At 34.0% G+C, this 15,986-nt stretch overlaps 1 protein-coding gene across 2 annotated transcripts in view; it reads left to right on the forward strand.

Annotated features, from left to right (window-relative positions):
* The window catches only part of LOC105835425, a 30,749-nt gene that overhangs the window by 10,298 nt on the left and 4,465 nt on the right, over positions 1-15,986 (forward strand). For both annotated transcript variants that reach the window (XM_028189116.2, XM_012678706.3), the window contains exons 3-8: positions 1,669-1,779; positions 7,970-8,157; positions 13,215-13,430; positions 14,069-14,219; positions 14,474-14,664; positions 15,136-15,365. In XM_028189116.2, coding sequence (XP_028044917.1) covers positions 1,669-1,779; positions 7,970-8,157; positions 13,215-13,430; positions 14,069-14,219; positions 14,474-14,664; positions 15,136-15,365 — 1,087 coding nt within the window. The remainder of the gene's footprint in view (positions 1-1,668; positions 1,780-7,969; positions 8,158-13,214; positions 13,431-14,068; positions 14,220-14,473; positions 14,665-15,135; positions 15,366-15,986) is intronic.

Below are 15,986 nucleotides of genomic sequence, written 5' to 3' on the forward strand. Positions count from 1 at the left end.
TATTTCTTCAGCTATTACGTTTTTCTTACGCTTTTATTGCCCGGGGCAATTTTTCTTGTCAGCATTTGAAAAATTATGTATCTAAGTGAATTTCTTTATTAATCCTAATTTAAAAATGCGAAAAGTGAAATAATTGCTTTTGGAAAAATGTAGAAAAATAATTTATTAATCAGACACTTCAAAATCGGGATTTACGTTGACTTCAAAAGATTTAACATTGCGTTTGTCTGAGGTAACTTTTATTTATTTTAAGTATTTGATCGTTAATCGATTGTTACCGTCTCTCTACAAGGAGTAATAATAATGAAAAGAGAATCTTGGAATCTATCTCTTCGTATGTATATCTAAAACATTACTTCGTCTATCAAGAAAGACGTGGCACCATTTGGTTGTCTCGTTTGAACTCCAAATGATTGACGTGTTTATGACCGCGAGTGTTCGCCCACAGTGAAGTAATCACTTGATGTCTCTCCTTTCGCGAGCTTTAACGCGCGAACAAGAGAACCTGAATCCGATTAAAGCTTTGTCATTGTAAAGATAGAATGTCGATGAGCAATAAAAACTGAGTGATAAAAATAGAAATTAAATAACTTTGAAAGAATTTTGATTATATTTCTCTCTGCCAGGAACATTTTTTAAAATTATATTTAGCTCCCGTAATAATTTCTTGAAAATTAAATTACACGATAAATGCCATTTAAATTTATCACACTGGAAAATAATTCAAATTAACTTTTATATTCTATTCTATTATTTGAGAGAAAGTTATTTTGTAGTTTTTATCGTCAATGTCGCGACATGCATATAACTTTAGTTTAAATTATTCAAGAGGGGTTTTATGGTAAAGTAAAATGTAGATAGAGATACACACAGTTCTAATGTCGACGGAGCACAATAAAGGGAAATTGTGTAAACATATTTATGTAAAGCTGGGTTTCTATAGTTACATTACATTGGAAGCGTAATTAATCACAATATGCAAACAGTTATGTCAAGAACACAAAGCAAAATTTATAGGTTTTATAAAATGTATTATAATAAATGTATTATACATGTACATATTACATATACATAATGTGTATATATTATGCCGTTAGCTAAAACCAACTTTGAAGCTCCGCTTTTAATTAGCGTGGATGTCACATTACATTAATCGTTATATAAAATTATACAGAAACATATATTATATGTAGAACACATAAAACATATAGAAATAATTTATATTATTTAATTATGTTATTTTAAAATCTCTCCTTTTCTTCTTTCTTATTCAAAGATATGATTTATTAAATTGTCTATAGCTTTTAACGTAGAAATTTCTTTTAAAATAATTTTTATATCAAAGAAAAAGATTTCTATTATAACAAGAAATATATTTTGTAAGTTAATAAAGAAATTATTCTACACTTGCTAATATTTAAATATTAAATATTAATATTAAATATATGTATAATATTAAATTAAATGTAAGAAATAATTTTATAATACATATGTATACTTAAATGAAAATAATTTTTTCATTGTATGAGAGTTATTTCGCTGGATGCAAAATAGACGATGCTCCAATTGTACAAATGGATTGCATAAGATGTAAATTACATTAAAATGTAAACGAAGTGTGTCTCGGAATACGAAATTCGTCAAGCCGTTCTCTTTGTTACCTTTCAGAATCGCCTGGGTCAGTGACCACGAAGCCAAAGAGGCGGGCGTATTTACTAAAGAGGAAGGCTCTCACAACGGGCTTCTTTGACAACAAAGGGAAAGATGAGAAAGAAAAAGGTAAGTAGAAAGCGCCAATTCCTATTATTCGTGCCGCCGGTTACAGCGCCGTATTTTTATATCGTATTGAGAAACGATCAGAGATCGAGAATAAACGAGTAGCGCTTATTCATACCGCGCCGGCCGTATTTATCTCCTTCAATTAAAGGTCTTTTCGCGAACGAGCGGGCTATAAATTGCCGAAGATATCATTTGACATCTGTGTAATTTATTTATAATATCATAGAGAGACAAAGAAAATCGCGGCCATTAGGTCACATCGGGGTAAACGCGTGGGTTCAATGAAACGTTGTGCCCGGTCAACGAGCTTATCTAACCAACTCAATGAGAATCTTAATATTTATGACGTACGAACGAAATAAGTGGAGCACGTAAAATTAGACTAAATTCTTTTACATGATTCTCGCTGAGTCACTAAGTTCAATCAATGAGGATCCGCAAAAATTATTTATTTGAATTAAATAAATCGCGATAGCAATTTCTTCAGTTCCTCTTTCTATTATTCATTAAAGTTTATGTTGTACGAGTTGTTAAAACAAAGTCAGTATAAGTTGTAAACGAGTTACAAATAATTGTCATAATTGACTGAAATCAATTTAATAAAATGCTTACTATATAAATCTAGTTTCTAAAATTTTTTAACATTACTTATAATACGAGGTATAATATTTGTAGTCTTCGAGGTGCGAATTTGCTTAACAAGTGATAATCCGTGCGCAAGGGTTATCGTGATATAATTATAAAAGTTTCTTGACGGACGATCGGATAGGATAGAGAAAGTAACAATAGAAGCGCCTTTCTCGCGTCTCCCTTTATAATTTTTTTATCTTTTTTTTTTCTTGTCATAGAAATTATTTTTATTTAGCACGCGTGATTCTTATTTTGCCGAGTTTATTTTCGCGAATATAACTAACTAAACCAACTCTTATACGTTATTCTTTTGCTTTTTCAACATAAAATGACATTCTTTCGTGAAATTATTTTGTTTTTCCATAGAAAGATATCTATATGATTCTCAATTTTTGATAGGGACGTATAAAATGTTGAAACGCGAATTGCTTTACTTGTACAGGAACAATTTTAATATTTATCGACATTGCCGCGAGAAACGAATCAAGGGAATTTATTTGGACCAATAATTAAGACGCAGTGCGCAGTTTAATATATAGAAAGCCGCGTATTTAACGAGGGTAATTTATGGCACAATTATTTGTTTGGAGAATAACTAGTTCAGTTATTTTCAGACAGACGCAATAGAGCGCTCGCGTCGAAGTTCGAGGCAGTGCTCTATCACTTGATACGTTTACGACATTTCTGCGTGTATATGTATATATGCATATGATACATACATATATATATATATATATATATATATACACGGCACAAAGATAAATATTACTCTTGGGACAAATTTCTGGTCTATTTTAGTTGCCTATTTGTAGCCCCGCTATTTCAAATTCCATGCTTGGCGATTATGGAAAGTAAGTCAAGTAAACCACTTGCTAAACACATTTGCCAAATGTATTCGTTGCCATTTAATGAATAAGACTCTTTTAAAATAATTATTGTTCAAATAATTATTAAATAAGAGTATGTAAATAAGACAAAAGTAACGAACTCCGATCTTGTTGTTATATCAAAGGTGCAACGAAGTCGTTGCATCAAGAAAATACTGTGTAAAAGAAAAAGATCTTTGTGGAAAAGTTATATCTGCAGTACAAGCACGGATTCGCTCTACTCGAGCGGACTTATCGCAAAATATGATATTATATTTGTAGGTCACACGCCAGAATAATTTTTTTGCCGAGCACCCTCATATCGGCGGAATGGTTGCGCGAGGAAACTGCAATTTCCTGCAACCTTATTTGAAAATATACTTGATGTGCGCAGCTACATCCCCCACGTGCCCCGTGTTCACGTGTTCGCTGCGCTCTCATTGCAGCGCGTGCAAGTTAATTATGCATCCTTATGAATGCGCGATTACGTTTTCGGCTCTATTTGTACTGCACTTTCGCAGTCTCCTCGTGACATCTCGAATAGAGATTCGCCACGGCCAAATGCAATTTTAAAACAAACGTCTTCGATATGGACTCGTTACATCATCATTTATAAACGCAAATTTTATTATTATAAATGTGCAATGAACGGTTCTCCATGCAGTTTTACAAAAAAAATTATGAAATTCTCTTTATACCAACGTATAAATTATTTATAATGATGTAAATCCACGTTTTTGTAAGTACTCAAGAGAAACGATAAAACAAAGTTAATTTAAAGCGAACAAAATTAACATTAAACGAGAACGCGTAACGCGTCATTATTTCTATCGTTATTTTCACGGTACTGCGTTGAGAAGATCGTTTCTCATCTCTTTAACAAGATCAATCAAGCGACCGTCAAATTAATTAAAGTAAGGTGCAATTTTGTCGCGATAAAGTCTAAAAATCGGAACGAGAAACGCGTCTATACCCACACCTATATGTACGTACAGGCGGCAAGGGACGGGCGTATTAGCTTCGGCCGGCCAGGCTGGTATGAGACACAATTTCGCCGGCTAAAATTAGTCACAGAGTGCTCGGTAGCGGTACATATTTCCGCATATATCAGGTTTATTTGTGGTTCGCGCGCGTTGAGTACAAGTGCCCATGCGTAGGGACACCAGACGTCAATCGGGAGACTTCTCTTCGCCGATGAAGTGAGGTCGCTCACTCCCTTCCCCAAAATGTACCATTCGCGTGTCCTCCTTGCGCGGCTGCACGCATTCGCGCGATTTATAAGCCGTGAGCTCTTCAAAACTTTATCTCCGGTGTACAAAAATAGATTAGATATTTATTTTTCCTTGAAAAAAAAAAAACGTCGCTTTTTTAGATCACTCTAGAGATAATTCCAACCTTAGATTTTCATAACCTTATAATTGGAAAAAAATTCTTTAAAAGTGATAAAAACATGTTATAATATTAAAAGAAAATTGATAAAAGGAAACAAAGAAGAAAAAAGTAATGATATCTAACATAAAATAGAATATTCTCCGTCTCTCCCTTTCTCAATACATCTTATTGAATGAAAAATATTATTTAAATAATTATAATGTTTTTATCGCCTTAAAATTTTACGTGACGTTTCAAACAATTGCATTACGCGGGGTTCGTGCAACAATTCTAATCTAATACACCGAGAATCGAAGCTTCAGCTTCTGATAATATTGCATAATAGTTTACGGACGAAGAATTCCGACCATGCGTCCTTAATCCTTCCTGAACGTGTGTAAAACAACGCGCGAATTCAAACCCATAAATTTCACTCTCCAGAGTGCGTTAGCGTAGCCAAATACACAGATAAACGGAGTTGCATCTACGTGTAAATACACCTATCAGGAAATGTCAATTATTTAAACGTGTGCGTGCAACAAGATACACTGAGGATATTTATACACGCAATGTCCGCGGGTGCTCGCAAACTCCGCGCGTCTAAATACGTACCCGACACCGCTGGACCACATCGTACGGGGGTGGCAAAGTGTTGACGATCGATGTCGATCGTTTCGACGCTTCTAAGAAGAGGCTCGTTCTCCTCGCACATTGTAGTGCGGTTAAAGTGCCTCGTGTTTCCATGCCCGCGCTCTCGAGAGGCAACGGTTCCGAAGTGAGAAAAGCCGGAATGGCCCAGATCGCGGTCTATAATCGGACATCAGTATAGGGACATGATTCCTTACCTTTCAGCTGACTCTCCGATAGGTAGCTGACCATGAAACTTTAATGTTCTCTCCCGATCGTTACTTAGCTTGCGAATATTATTTTCCTTCGAGTGATTAAAAAAAATTGCATTGCCGATATATATAAAGAGGCCTCGTCAGATGCTGAACCTGTCTCCTGTTTTTACCGATTATTTTGACTATTTCCAATTCATTTATCTTTTAATTGTATTTACAGAATTAAAAATCCTCCACGATCAAAGTACAGACGGTAACATAATGCGCATGTAAGAATTGTATACAAACAACGAAAAAAAGATTTTAACTTCATTTACAAATTAAAGTTTTTTTTTTTGTTTTTTGTGTAAAATTCTTACGTGCGCATTATGTTATCGTCGGAGATGGATTTTTAATTCCGTAAATACAATTAAAAGATTAATGAATTGGAAATAATCAAAATAATCGGTAAAACAGAACGGGTTCAGCATCCCCTTAATCTTTCGCACGTTTTGGAGTGTGCGCCTATCGCGCGTATCTTTATAGGATAGAAGTGGAATGGAGGAAAGCAGTTTTGGAAGGTTTCACAATTGTGAAAAGAGTTTAACGCCAAAAGTAGAACGGGGTCAGGTATTTTTACGTGGCTAGCCGAAATACAAAAAAAAATCTCGGGTCCATTCAACAATCAATGTACTAAATCAAGTGATTAATAAAATTAAGTCAATAACGAAGAAAGCGGTGTGATAGTACAATTAAAATCTGTGCAAATAGATTTAAAATATTACGAAAAAGTAAAACGATTGTGTGTATAGGCGGTCACGAAAATGATTCAAAATGTTGAAGAGACAATGGCTCGTATTTCTAGAACGCTCCTCTGAAGATGTTGGCGCGCATTTTTGTCTTACTATCTTTATCGTACATTAAACGTGAAACAAGGATTGAGTGACAAAAAATCGCGCGCCACGATCTACTGTTATTGGGAATCCACGTGTGAAGCGATCAGTATGCCTTATCAGTGATTGATGACAAAGAATTGATGATTTCACTGACAAAGAGATTTTCTTTTTTTACTTAAACGCGAATTTCAAGAATAGTTGAAAATTTTCTTTGCTTATGACGTTACCGCAATGTACATAGATGATGTTGCATGATCCTCAACGAAGGGAAAGGAGGGGGCGGGGGGGGGGGGCAGTTGCAAATGTGCTTCGAATTACTTGGCTTTTATATCACGATCGATGAGCGAGGTAGACGTGGGCAGATTACGGAGTCCACGTCTGTCTTTAAGTTCGCACAACTTTGCGCCTCGTGGAATACGTTCTTGGCGGCGGTCTGAAAGGATGCGCAATACCCGGCAGGTGAAACGCTGATGCTAATTACTGTCACGTTGTACGTGTCATTTCTACGTAGTGTCTGCTTCCCTGAGTGTCAGGAGTCGAGCCGTTAAAAATATTTCAACCGCTTTATTGGATTAGTAGCACAAAGTCTGGATAATAATAGCGATGGGGTAAAAAAAAAAAATCAGACGGGTTGTACACGGGGATTGCTGTTTAAAACTCTCTAATTCCGAGAGATCAATAAAATGATGAATATATAACGCCTAATAAAAACCAGAAATCCTCTGCGGTTAGAAAAGTTGTGTTGGGATTAGAATTAATTAAATTAACCTTGCCCTGTAATTCTTTTTCCAATATAACCGTGTTGCAGAGATAATTCTATTCGAACGTGTTTTCTACTGTAATTAATTAGCTTTTCCGGCTTGTTCCCGCTCTTTCATCAAATAATTCACGTTCAATGTAAATGTATACTGAAATGATAAAACATTATATCACAGCAGAACAAATTGTTCATATATATGTACACATCTCGTTGATGAGCGATACGTTAATATCGTATCGATATCAAAGCTTATTAATACGTATTATACACATGCAAATTTTCTGTGTCCGTGAATATGAAACGTAGTTTGACGGCTCGTAAATCAGATGAATGTTGATCTTGTTTGCTAGCCAAGGAGAGAATCATCCGGAAAATTTGCGCATTGTGTTAACAACAAACAAAACTTTGATAACGATAATTATCATAATATTAAATACATGTAATTGTTAATTATGCTTATAACATACAGTACGTTGCTGTTGGATACATATGTAAATTTTAGTCATATTCACTGTATAATTACAAACTGAAACATTTGAACAATAAACGTTGCTTCTGGCACTTTGAAAAAGAGAAATAAACTCCTTGCCATTATATTCACGTTCAAAGTTTACATTAATTTATATTAGAAACAGATTATACATGCTTTTTAAACAAAAATTTAGAAGATTTAATAAGCATGTGGATGCCATATCTAATAACAGTTATAAATTCAATATTCATCAAAAACTGACGATATAACATTCTTTAACGGACAAAGCAAGGTTTACCTGTTATATGTCAAAGTTGAAATTTTTAAGAAATCATATAAATTCCTAAAATTTTTGTCTACTTTATTGCTTACAGACGTTGCAGGTGGTCTAGTGTTTGGTATACCGCTGTCGCAGTGCATAGAGAACGACAGGATCGCCAGGATCGCCGCTGGAGAGGTCACCGATGTCGGCTGCTTAAGCAGGAGTAGCAGGCACGGTAGTAGAGCCAGTTTCTCTAGTCTTATAGAAACGCCGACGACTGCGGCAGCAAAAACGGAAGAGGTGAGAAATTGTTGGAGTACAACTCGATACAACAACAGATCTCTTTCTTTCCTTAGAAAGATTCTTCTCGCGCAAACAATGATATAAAGTCATTATCATATATAGTCTGAATTCCTTAAATTTTAAAGTAAATCAGCTAATAAGCTGATATTGAGCATTTTTTTCTCGTTATTTCTTTTCTATTCTGTAATGTAAAAAAATCATATGCGTATAAATAATTATATACCAAAATAATTTGTAATTTTTTGTATACATCTTGTGCAATTTTTACTTTTGTAAAACTTTACCTCTCCGCTGAGAGATTACACGTATCGTGGTTACGTCGCGGGCACATTATCTATCTTTAAAGATTCTTTTGTTTTTACTTTTTGTAAAATGGAACATTTTTTAGTTGTTTTATCAAAGTCACTATAATAATAATAATAATAAGTAGAAAAATGTTCGAGAAGAAATGTGGGTATTCGCAGTTATATGTTGCATATCTACTTCCATCGTTGTTAAAGTCATTGACCTGTATTACTTACGAAAGTTTCTTTCGAGTGGTAAAGCTTGGCAGCTGATCGACCGACCATTAAAGATGCCCCGCGAGTGACGGACAAATATAGAAACGTAGAATAGTGTCATATATACGCAAAGCAACACATTTTATGCAATTTTCAGCTCTTTTAATAAACGTGATAGCGAACAACGAGAAATGCGTCTGTAACACTTTTTTTTTTAAGAAAAAATAAAAGGCGATACATTCTCGACACATACATCTTGTGTATAAAGCAACAGGGTATTGAAACTAAAGAGGATAAAAATTAATTTGAATGAAGCCCAAAATCGCCGGCGCGTCAAACATTGACGCGCAACACGTCTTCTCTTCGTGACGTCATTGCTAATGACATCATTCTCGTTACGTCATCGTCGCTGCCGCGGTTTATCGTTGACGACTTGCAACACGGGCCAGACGTTCAAACTTACAAGTGGTTATTTTTCGACGGATGCGTCTAATCGATAACCACGAATACGCGTTTATCTTATATTCCGCCTTGCTCTTAAGATATGGGATAACAAATTTTTAATATAATCTAATGTGACGAAAATTAATTTTTATTCTATAGACATAGTTATTTGGTGTCCGATCCGATTTCTATCCATGGAAGTTTTTAGAAATTTCAAAGGCAATTGAATTAAATTATATTTTAATTTTTTTTCAAATAAATGCACATTTGTTTTAGAAACTTGGAAGTATGCGCATAAATTAAAAAAAATTTTTTTAATCATTTTAAATAAATGAAATGTAGTCGTAATTGAGATAGAGATGTTTCTAAAAATAAGATGCTGCATGTTTTTTACATTGTATTATAAATCAATCTTGGTACAAAAAAATTACATGTGAACACTAAAATTTCTCTATTTTGCACTTATTTTTATGATAACAAGTAATTTGGAAATTAAATTAAATTTATATAATTGTAATTTTATATACAATAGGAGATATTTCTATCCAGCTAGTGCAGTAGATTCCATATTCTTATATATTCTATATCTCTTTCCCTATTTAAATATTCTAAAGTAAATATTTTAACATTGTTATAAAAATATATGTTATATGAATTTTTTCTGCAATTTAAACATTTATAATTAAATAATATTATTCATATTTGGAATATTCTTCAAATACTCAAGAGTATTAAGTAGAATGTTCAGAAAATAATTACTATCGCATGAAATCGTGCATAGAATATTTTATCCTATGCAAGAATAATCTTAAAGAATATTATTAGAATATCTAAGATGGTGTACGTTTAAAACTTAAGAATAATCTCAGAATATCTATTTTCTTAAGGCTTTTTATATTCAATCTTTCTAGTGAAGAATCTGAAGATATTCCAAGAACTCGTATATCCTTTGGCTGGGTATATAAAAGATTTTTTTTTTAGTTTGAGAGGCTTGTCCGAGAGATTATCCGTGTAGGATCCAAGAAGGCTTGTATGGTTTCGTACAATCTTTCAACTTTCAAAATCCAATAGAGCTGTGAAAATTTCTGCCTAAGAAAAGTTTATTCTAAAAATACTGAAAAACACAGATGTCTCTTATTTTCAATTTTATGGAAATATCCGATATAAATTGAATTTCATTTCGGTTTGTCACTCCTTCTTTTTCAGGGCGCGTGATAAATCTTTGGTTTTTCAACCAGCAGTTAATATTTTGATATCAGTCGTGTCTCGCCGCCTAAGTAAAAAACAAATTTTTTTACATTTTGTTCGAGAACGAGTGTTCATCGTTATTTTAAGAAAGCCAGTTGGTAGACATCTCAATTTATACAATCCGACATTATTTTATATAGCACATCAACAATCTAGCTTCGGTCTAGGACTAGCTCGATCATAACCTACGATAACGTGCCACGTTATATAATCAAGTAAAAAACAATTTTATGACATCTAAAAATTTTTTTTTTTTTAGACAGTAATAGATACGGTGACTCACTTTTATTAGAAATGTAATTATGGAAAGGTCAATGGCCGATAACGAGTACAATAAGTTGTTAAAAATATCATGACCTTTATTTATTTTTAACAATAGATATTAGAGTAATAACCGAATATCAAATATCAAATATTTTAACACAGAGTCTTCTTCAGCGATAATTGACCAAATTTAAATTCAATATGTAGCTTACGTAATGAACAAACTTTACATTATGATAGCTTAATATTCTTCTAATCTAATTTTTTTTGTAGGTATTTACGATTTGATGTGCAAGGTATCACAATTTATATATACATCGCTGTGAGCACAAAGCGATATATAAATTGGCCATGAAAAAATTACGAAGCGTTTTATTTCTGGAAATCTCATATCTCATCTTGTTTATGCTTTATCAGCACGAATAGTTTTCTCGGTCACATTTTTATCTGGTATTTAAAAACCCATTAAAATCTATTCATATCTAAACTGAAAGAAAGTTTATTCCATTTATAAGTTTGGTTATTGTTTCAATTAATCATGATGTTTGACAAAGAAAATAAAAGCAAAAAGTAATAAGCTACAAATATAGTAATACTTCAAATATAGTAAGTAATACATAATTTGTGCACAAAAATATTATAAATCTTTTTTAGAGTTACAATGATCAAACAAAATAAAAGACATTAAAAAAGAATAAAAATATACTGACAGTGTTAAAGCAAAAGATAGAAAATAGAAATAAAGTAATAATTTGGTTTGGAAACGCAAGAAGAGAAACTGGAGAAAGATAAAATATTATTTCGTATCGATTGAACCGACATTGATCATGGTGATAAACTAAATTGTGCAACGTGACCAGAAATTAATGTGTCGTTTGCACTTGAAATTTTTACAGCTAAGAGCTAAATCAGCTGTTCACGGGACCCGAAATATCTATGTTTCATCGGCAGAAATAGCACTGATATATTTTATAATATCTCTACCGCCCTCGCGCACATCCGTTACGGTTTACTTCCGGCTAGTCGATAAAAGATATTAAGCGATTAATCTACCGCAGGAAGGGAGATCATTAGAGAGAATTTTACGCTGTCAGCAAGGCTCTTTTATACCCAGTTCTCATCATGAATAAAGTTTTGCGATTAAGTATCAATCATATAACTTATTGTTATGTGACTATGAGTCACATTATTTAAAGCGATGTATCAATCGTCTAGTCGGTCTCGTAAAACTTGATAAAAGTAACTTTTTTAAAAGCTTGATAAAGGTTGTTTTAATCGGAAATAAGTTAAAAGCAGATTTTGTTCTCTTGTAATTTGAAAAATGTGATGACATATGGCAAAAGTTATCTTAATTTGCAAAAAAATACTGTTAAAGATTTAATTGATCTATTTCTACTATCACTTTTTCTCGCGCTAGACCACGCCTAACACGATTAATCGATCGTCTACATGCGACACGAGAGAGACAACGTAGAATCCTCGTGTCGACGTCACGTGTATCTCCCGCGTTCGAGGGTGACATCATAGATCAGAGACGCAAATAGAAGGGGAGCGGGATTGCTAATTTTAACCGCAGATTAATTAGGAACTCTCAATTTTACGAAGAGGGCTTTCATTTTCAAACAATGTAATAGCGATCCGCCCACTAAAACATTGAATATGGAATATGAAATGCGCTTTTACATGACGTGGCTCGTTTGTGTAACTAAATTTACATATCATTAAATGAGAAGACAGGCAACACACCTCTTGTATTCCTTAACATACGAGGTTGATTGTAATTTCATAGATCACGTGAATTCACGACTTAATATTTTGAATTTGATATGCAGTCTAGTTTGAAGATAAATTGCTGCACCAAGGACGTTTCTATCTTTTGTGTTATATTGAAAAAGGCAACAATGCATCCGTGGATGTCTAATTTTTGTTCTCTTTCTTTTACTTTTGAGCGGAGTAACGGTTAAACTTGTTCGAGATCAACAATGTAGAATTAATAATACATTATTAACAAAATTTTGTACATATTTCTTTTATAGATCTTAGAAATTCTTTTCCAGAATTAAAATATAGGTATTAACTTAGTATATTACTTAGACTTTATATCGAGAGTGAACAAATTTTTTTCACATTACTTTACTTATCAATTTTTCACACGTGTATATGCTTAAATTTTTGTAAAACGATTTTACTCGAGTTAGGCATCAAAGTTTAATAACTTCAAAAACTTAATATTATTTGTTCCTATTATCTGCGTGTCTGTAAATGCGAATTTCGTCAGTACAAATTGCAAATCTTTTGTATCAAATTAATTATTATTACAACTCCACACATCATATTTGACTAAAGAATGATAAAAATATCGTGAAGTAATTATAAATTTTTTTCCCTTTTGGTATAAATTTTACAATCTAGACTAGTAATAATCCATATACTTTTATTCTGGAGGAGGATTTCCAAATTTATAAAAGCAATAAGATGAATTCCTTTGACAAAAATTATTACATTTAATCGGTAAAACAGACCCGACTCCAGCATCCTCTTAATTTCTATCTCGTTTTCTCTGTTAAACGAATGGGACTTTTTTCTTCATCGAACTAGGGAGGTTCCTGCGAGTCGCTGTCGTCGAAAGGTGGTGCTCTTACTGGAAGCGATTCTGGAGTACTTGAGCTGAGTGACAGTAGCGGGGGAGGCCTCGCCAGCGAAGTGGACATGGTACCCGGCATCGTTAGGCAATGCATTAGACACCTCGAGGCCACCGGTCTCCGGACTCTAGGCGTGTTTCGCGTGTCACCCTCGAAAAAAAGGGTGAGGCAGGTATGATATTTTCCTTTAATAATGACAAAAGCACTTTCGTATTTACCTTGAGGCTCCATCTCGGAATAAGTGTATTACGAATAAGTATAATTTTTCTTAACAAGAAAAATATTAAAAGACTGCTAAAGTTTATTTATAACACGTAATTGTATTATTTTCCCAGTCTGTCTGTATTCTCTGGAGTATAATAATTTTTAGTTAAAAGATGGAAAGGCACATAGATAAATTTGCATAAAAAAATCAACGTTTTTTTTCATTAGCAAAAGTAATCAGATGTGTTTGATAACGCAATCGCGCTGCTTCTGGGTTAATGTGAGCTTAAACTGGAAATTGATAATTCCTTCAGATACATTTTCTTTAGAGCTTAATCGGCACGGGATATTGAATTTCCTCTTAATGTTCTCGTAATCCATTACAATTACCGATGGAAATTAAATATTCGTGAAACGGAGAATCGATTACGTCTACGAGATAAAAATATAGTACTAGTGTCTATTAAGATTTATAGTTAAGATTAGTCTTGTTTAAAGTCACCCTAACGATTATTAAATTTTCCCGAGTTAGTGGATTTCTTCAGCCTGAAAAAAGTGTATCTTTCATGCAAATCTTAAAGCGTGACATTTCCATAATTATTCCAGTTAAGAGAAGATTTTGATTGCGGTCGGGAGACAAAGATAGGTCCCGATCAATGTCCCCACGACGTGGCCACCCTCTTGAAGGAATATTTCCGTGATCTGCCAGATGCTCTGCTCTGCCGGGAACTATATCAGGCCTTCGTGCATACGCAAAGTAAGCAAGGAAAAAGAAAAAAATCGAATTTTAATCTGACGTAATCCGCTGACGCGAACGTTATTTTCTCCTTCCCTCGTAATCCGCTCCCCGGTAGCACAAACTTCGCGCTGTCGATTCGAAAGTTTGCCCGCGCATGCTGGGGCGTCGATCATTTCTTGTAAATCTTCTTATTTTGCGATTCCAATTATGAACTCTCAAACTTTCGCGTTTGGCGCAGGCGTGATAAGCGAGCTAATTCCAATACTTTTCAGAAATCAGAAACAGGCGGCTGCAGCAAGAGGCCCTGCAGCATCTCATTCAGCTTCTACCCACGCCCAATCGCGAAACTCTTTGGGCACTTCTCAACTTTTTGAGCGCTGTTGCGGCACACAGCGAGGACCAGAAGAACGAGGCGGGAGAGTGGATCTCAGGGAATAAAATGGATACGACGAATCTCGCGACTGTCAGTACCTCGTGACGTTTTCCATCCTTAATTTCTTTCCGTTCTATTCTTTGAACTACGCTTCTGACTTTTCTCTCTTCCCTCTTTTGGGAAGAGAGAAATACACAATGAGAATTCTTTATTAGTTAAAATAACAGAATTCCAAAACGGAGATCGAACTCACATTCCAAATTTTCTATTCCTTTAATCGGTAAGAACAAAACAGTCGGATTAATTTGCACCAAGAGGAATTTTAACAAGAATAAACTTGGATTCGGTTTCCATGATTATCAATGATAACATTCTGCAAATGGTAATAGTATCATTGTATCATGACGAGGCACGCGATTAATTAATTCGATAGTCGACGATACGTCCTCTCGGCTACTGTCAATCATCGTAACCGTCATCGAAAAAATCAAATTAAATTGGGAATCGATACGTTGAGTTGGATAATGCGATAAATCAAAACCGTTCGATCGTGCGTTTCAGGTGTTCGCGCCAAACATTCTGCATTGTGTGAAGCCGAATCAAGTTAGGTCGGAGATATCGTCGGAGAGGGCCGAGGAGAGAATAGATGTGATAAACGTGGTGCGAACACTACTGGAGCACACGTCGACATTGTTCATGGTACCAGCGGCGCTACTGGATGAAGTATATCAACACATGATGGATACTCATCCAGTGGAGTTGGATATCGCCCTGTCTCGTCGCGCCGAAGAGTTAGTTGTGTTTATCCGTTTACCTTTCTCTTTTTTTTTTTGAACGAATTACTGGATTAACTCTTAAAGGTCACACGTCGGCAGAATTTCATGAAGGCTACATGGGGTGGAATATACCCCAATGTCCTTAATTGCTTGCTGACGCTATTTAATGTTTTAACACAAAAAAATTATTGAGCAAAGTTCAAACACTCTAAAATAAGAAGCAACGGGTTTTATTAAGAAATTATAATTTTAATATAATTTTAAAGTAAGGCGAAGAAAATTGAAGAAGTAAAACAATTGTGAAATGATTACTTTTTCTACTTAAGAACTTACAATTTTTTATTTTTAATATTTTTAAAAGCTAGATTTTGTTGAGATATGTTACTTTAAAATAGAAATGCGCGCAATAGACGTTTCAAGAAAGATATTTACTTCAAGAAATAAAAGAAACATTTTTGTTCAAAAAAAGAAGTAAATTTTTATTGTTTTTTGTGCTTTGTTTAAAAAAATATTAAATCTTTTTAAAAATATTACTTATAAAACATAATTATAAAAAAGAAGAAAAAATAAATTTTTATGTAAATTGCAATGTTAATTGTACGCCGTCTTAACGTAAAGAAAACACATTTAGACCTG

Source organism: Monomorium pharaonis, chromosome 4, assembly GCF_013373865.1.
Source record: "Monomorium pharaonis isolate MP-MQ-018 chromosome 4, ASM1337386v2, whole genome shotgun sequence".
Lineage (NCBI taxonomy): Eukaryota > Metazoa > Arthropoda > Insecta > Hymenoptera > Formicidae > Monomorium > Monomorium pharaonis.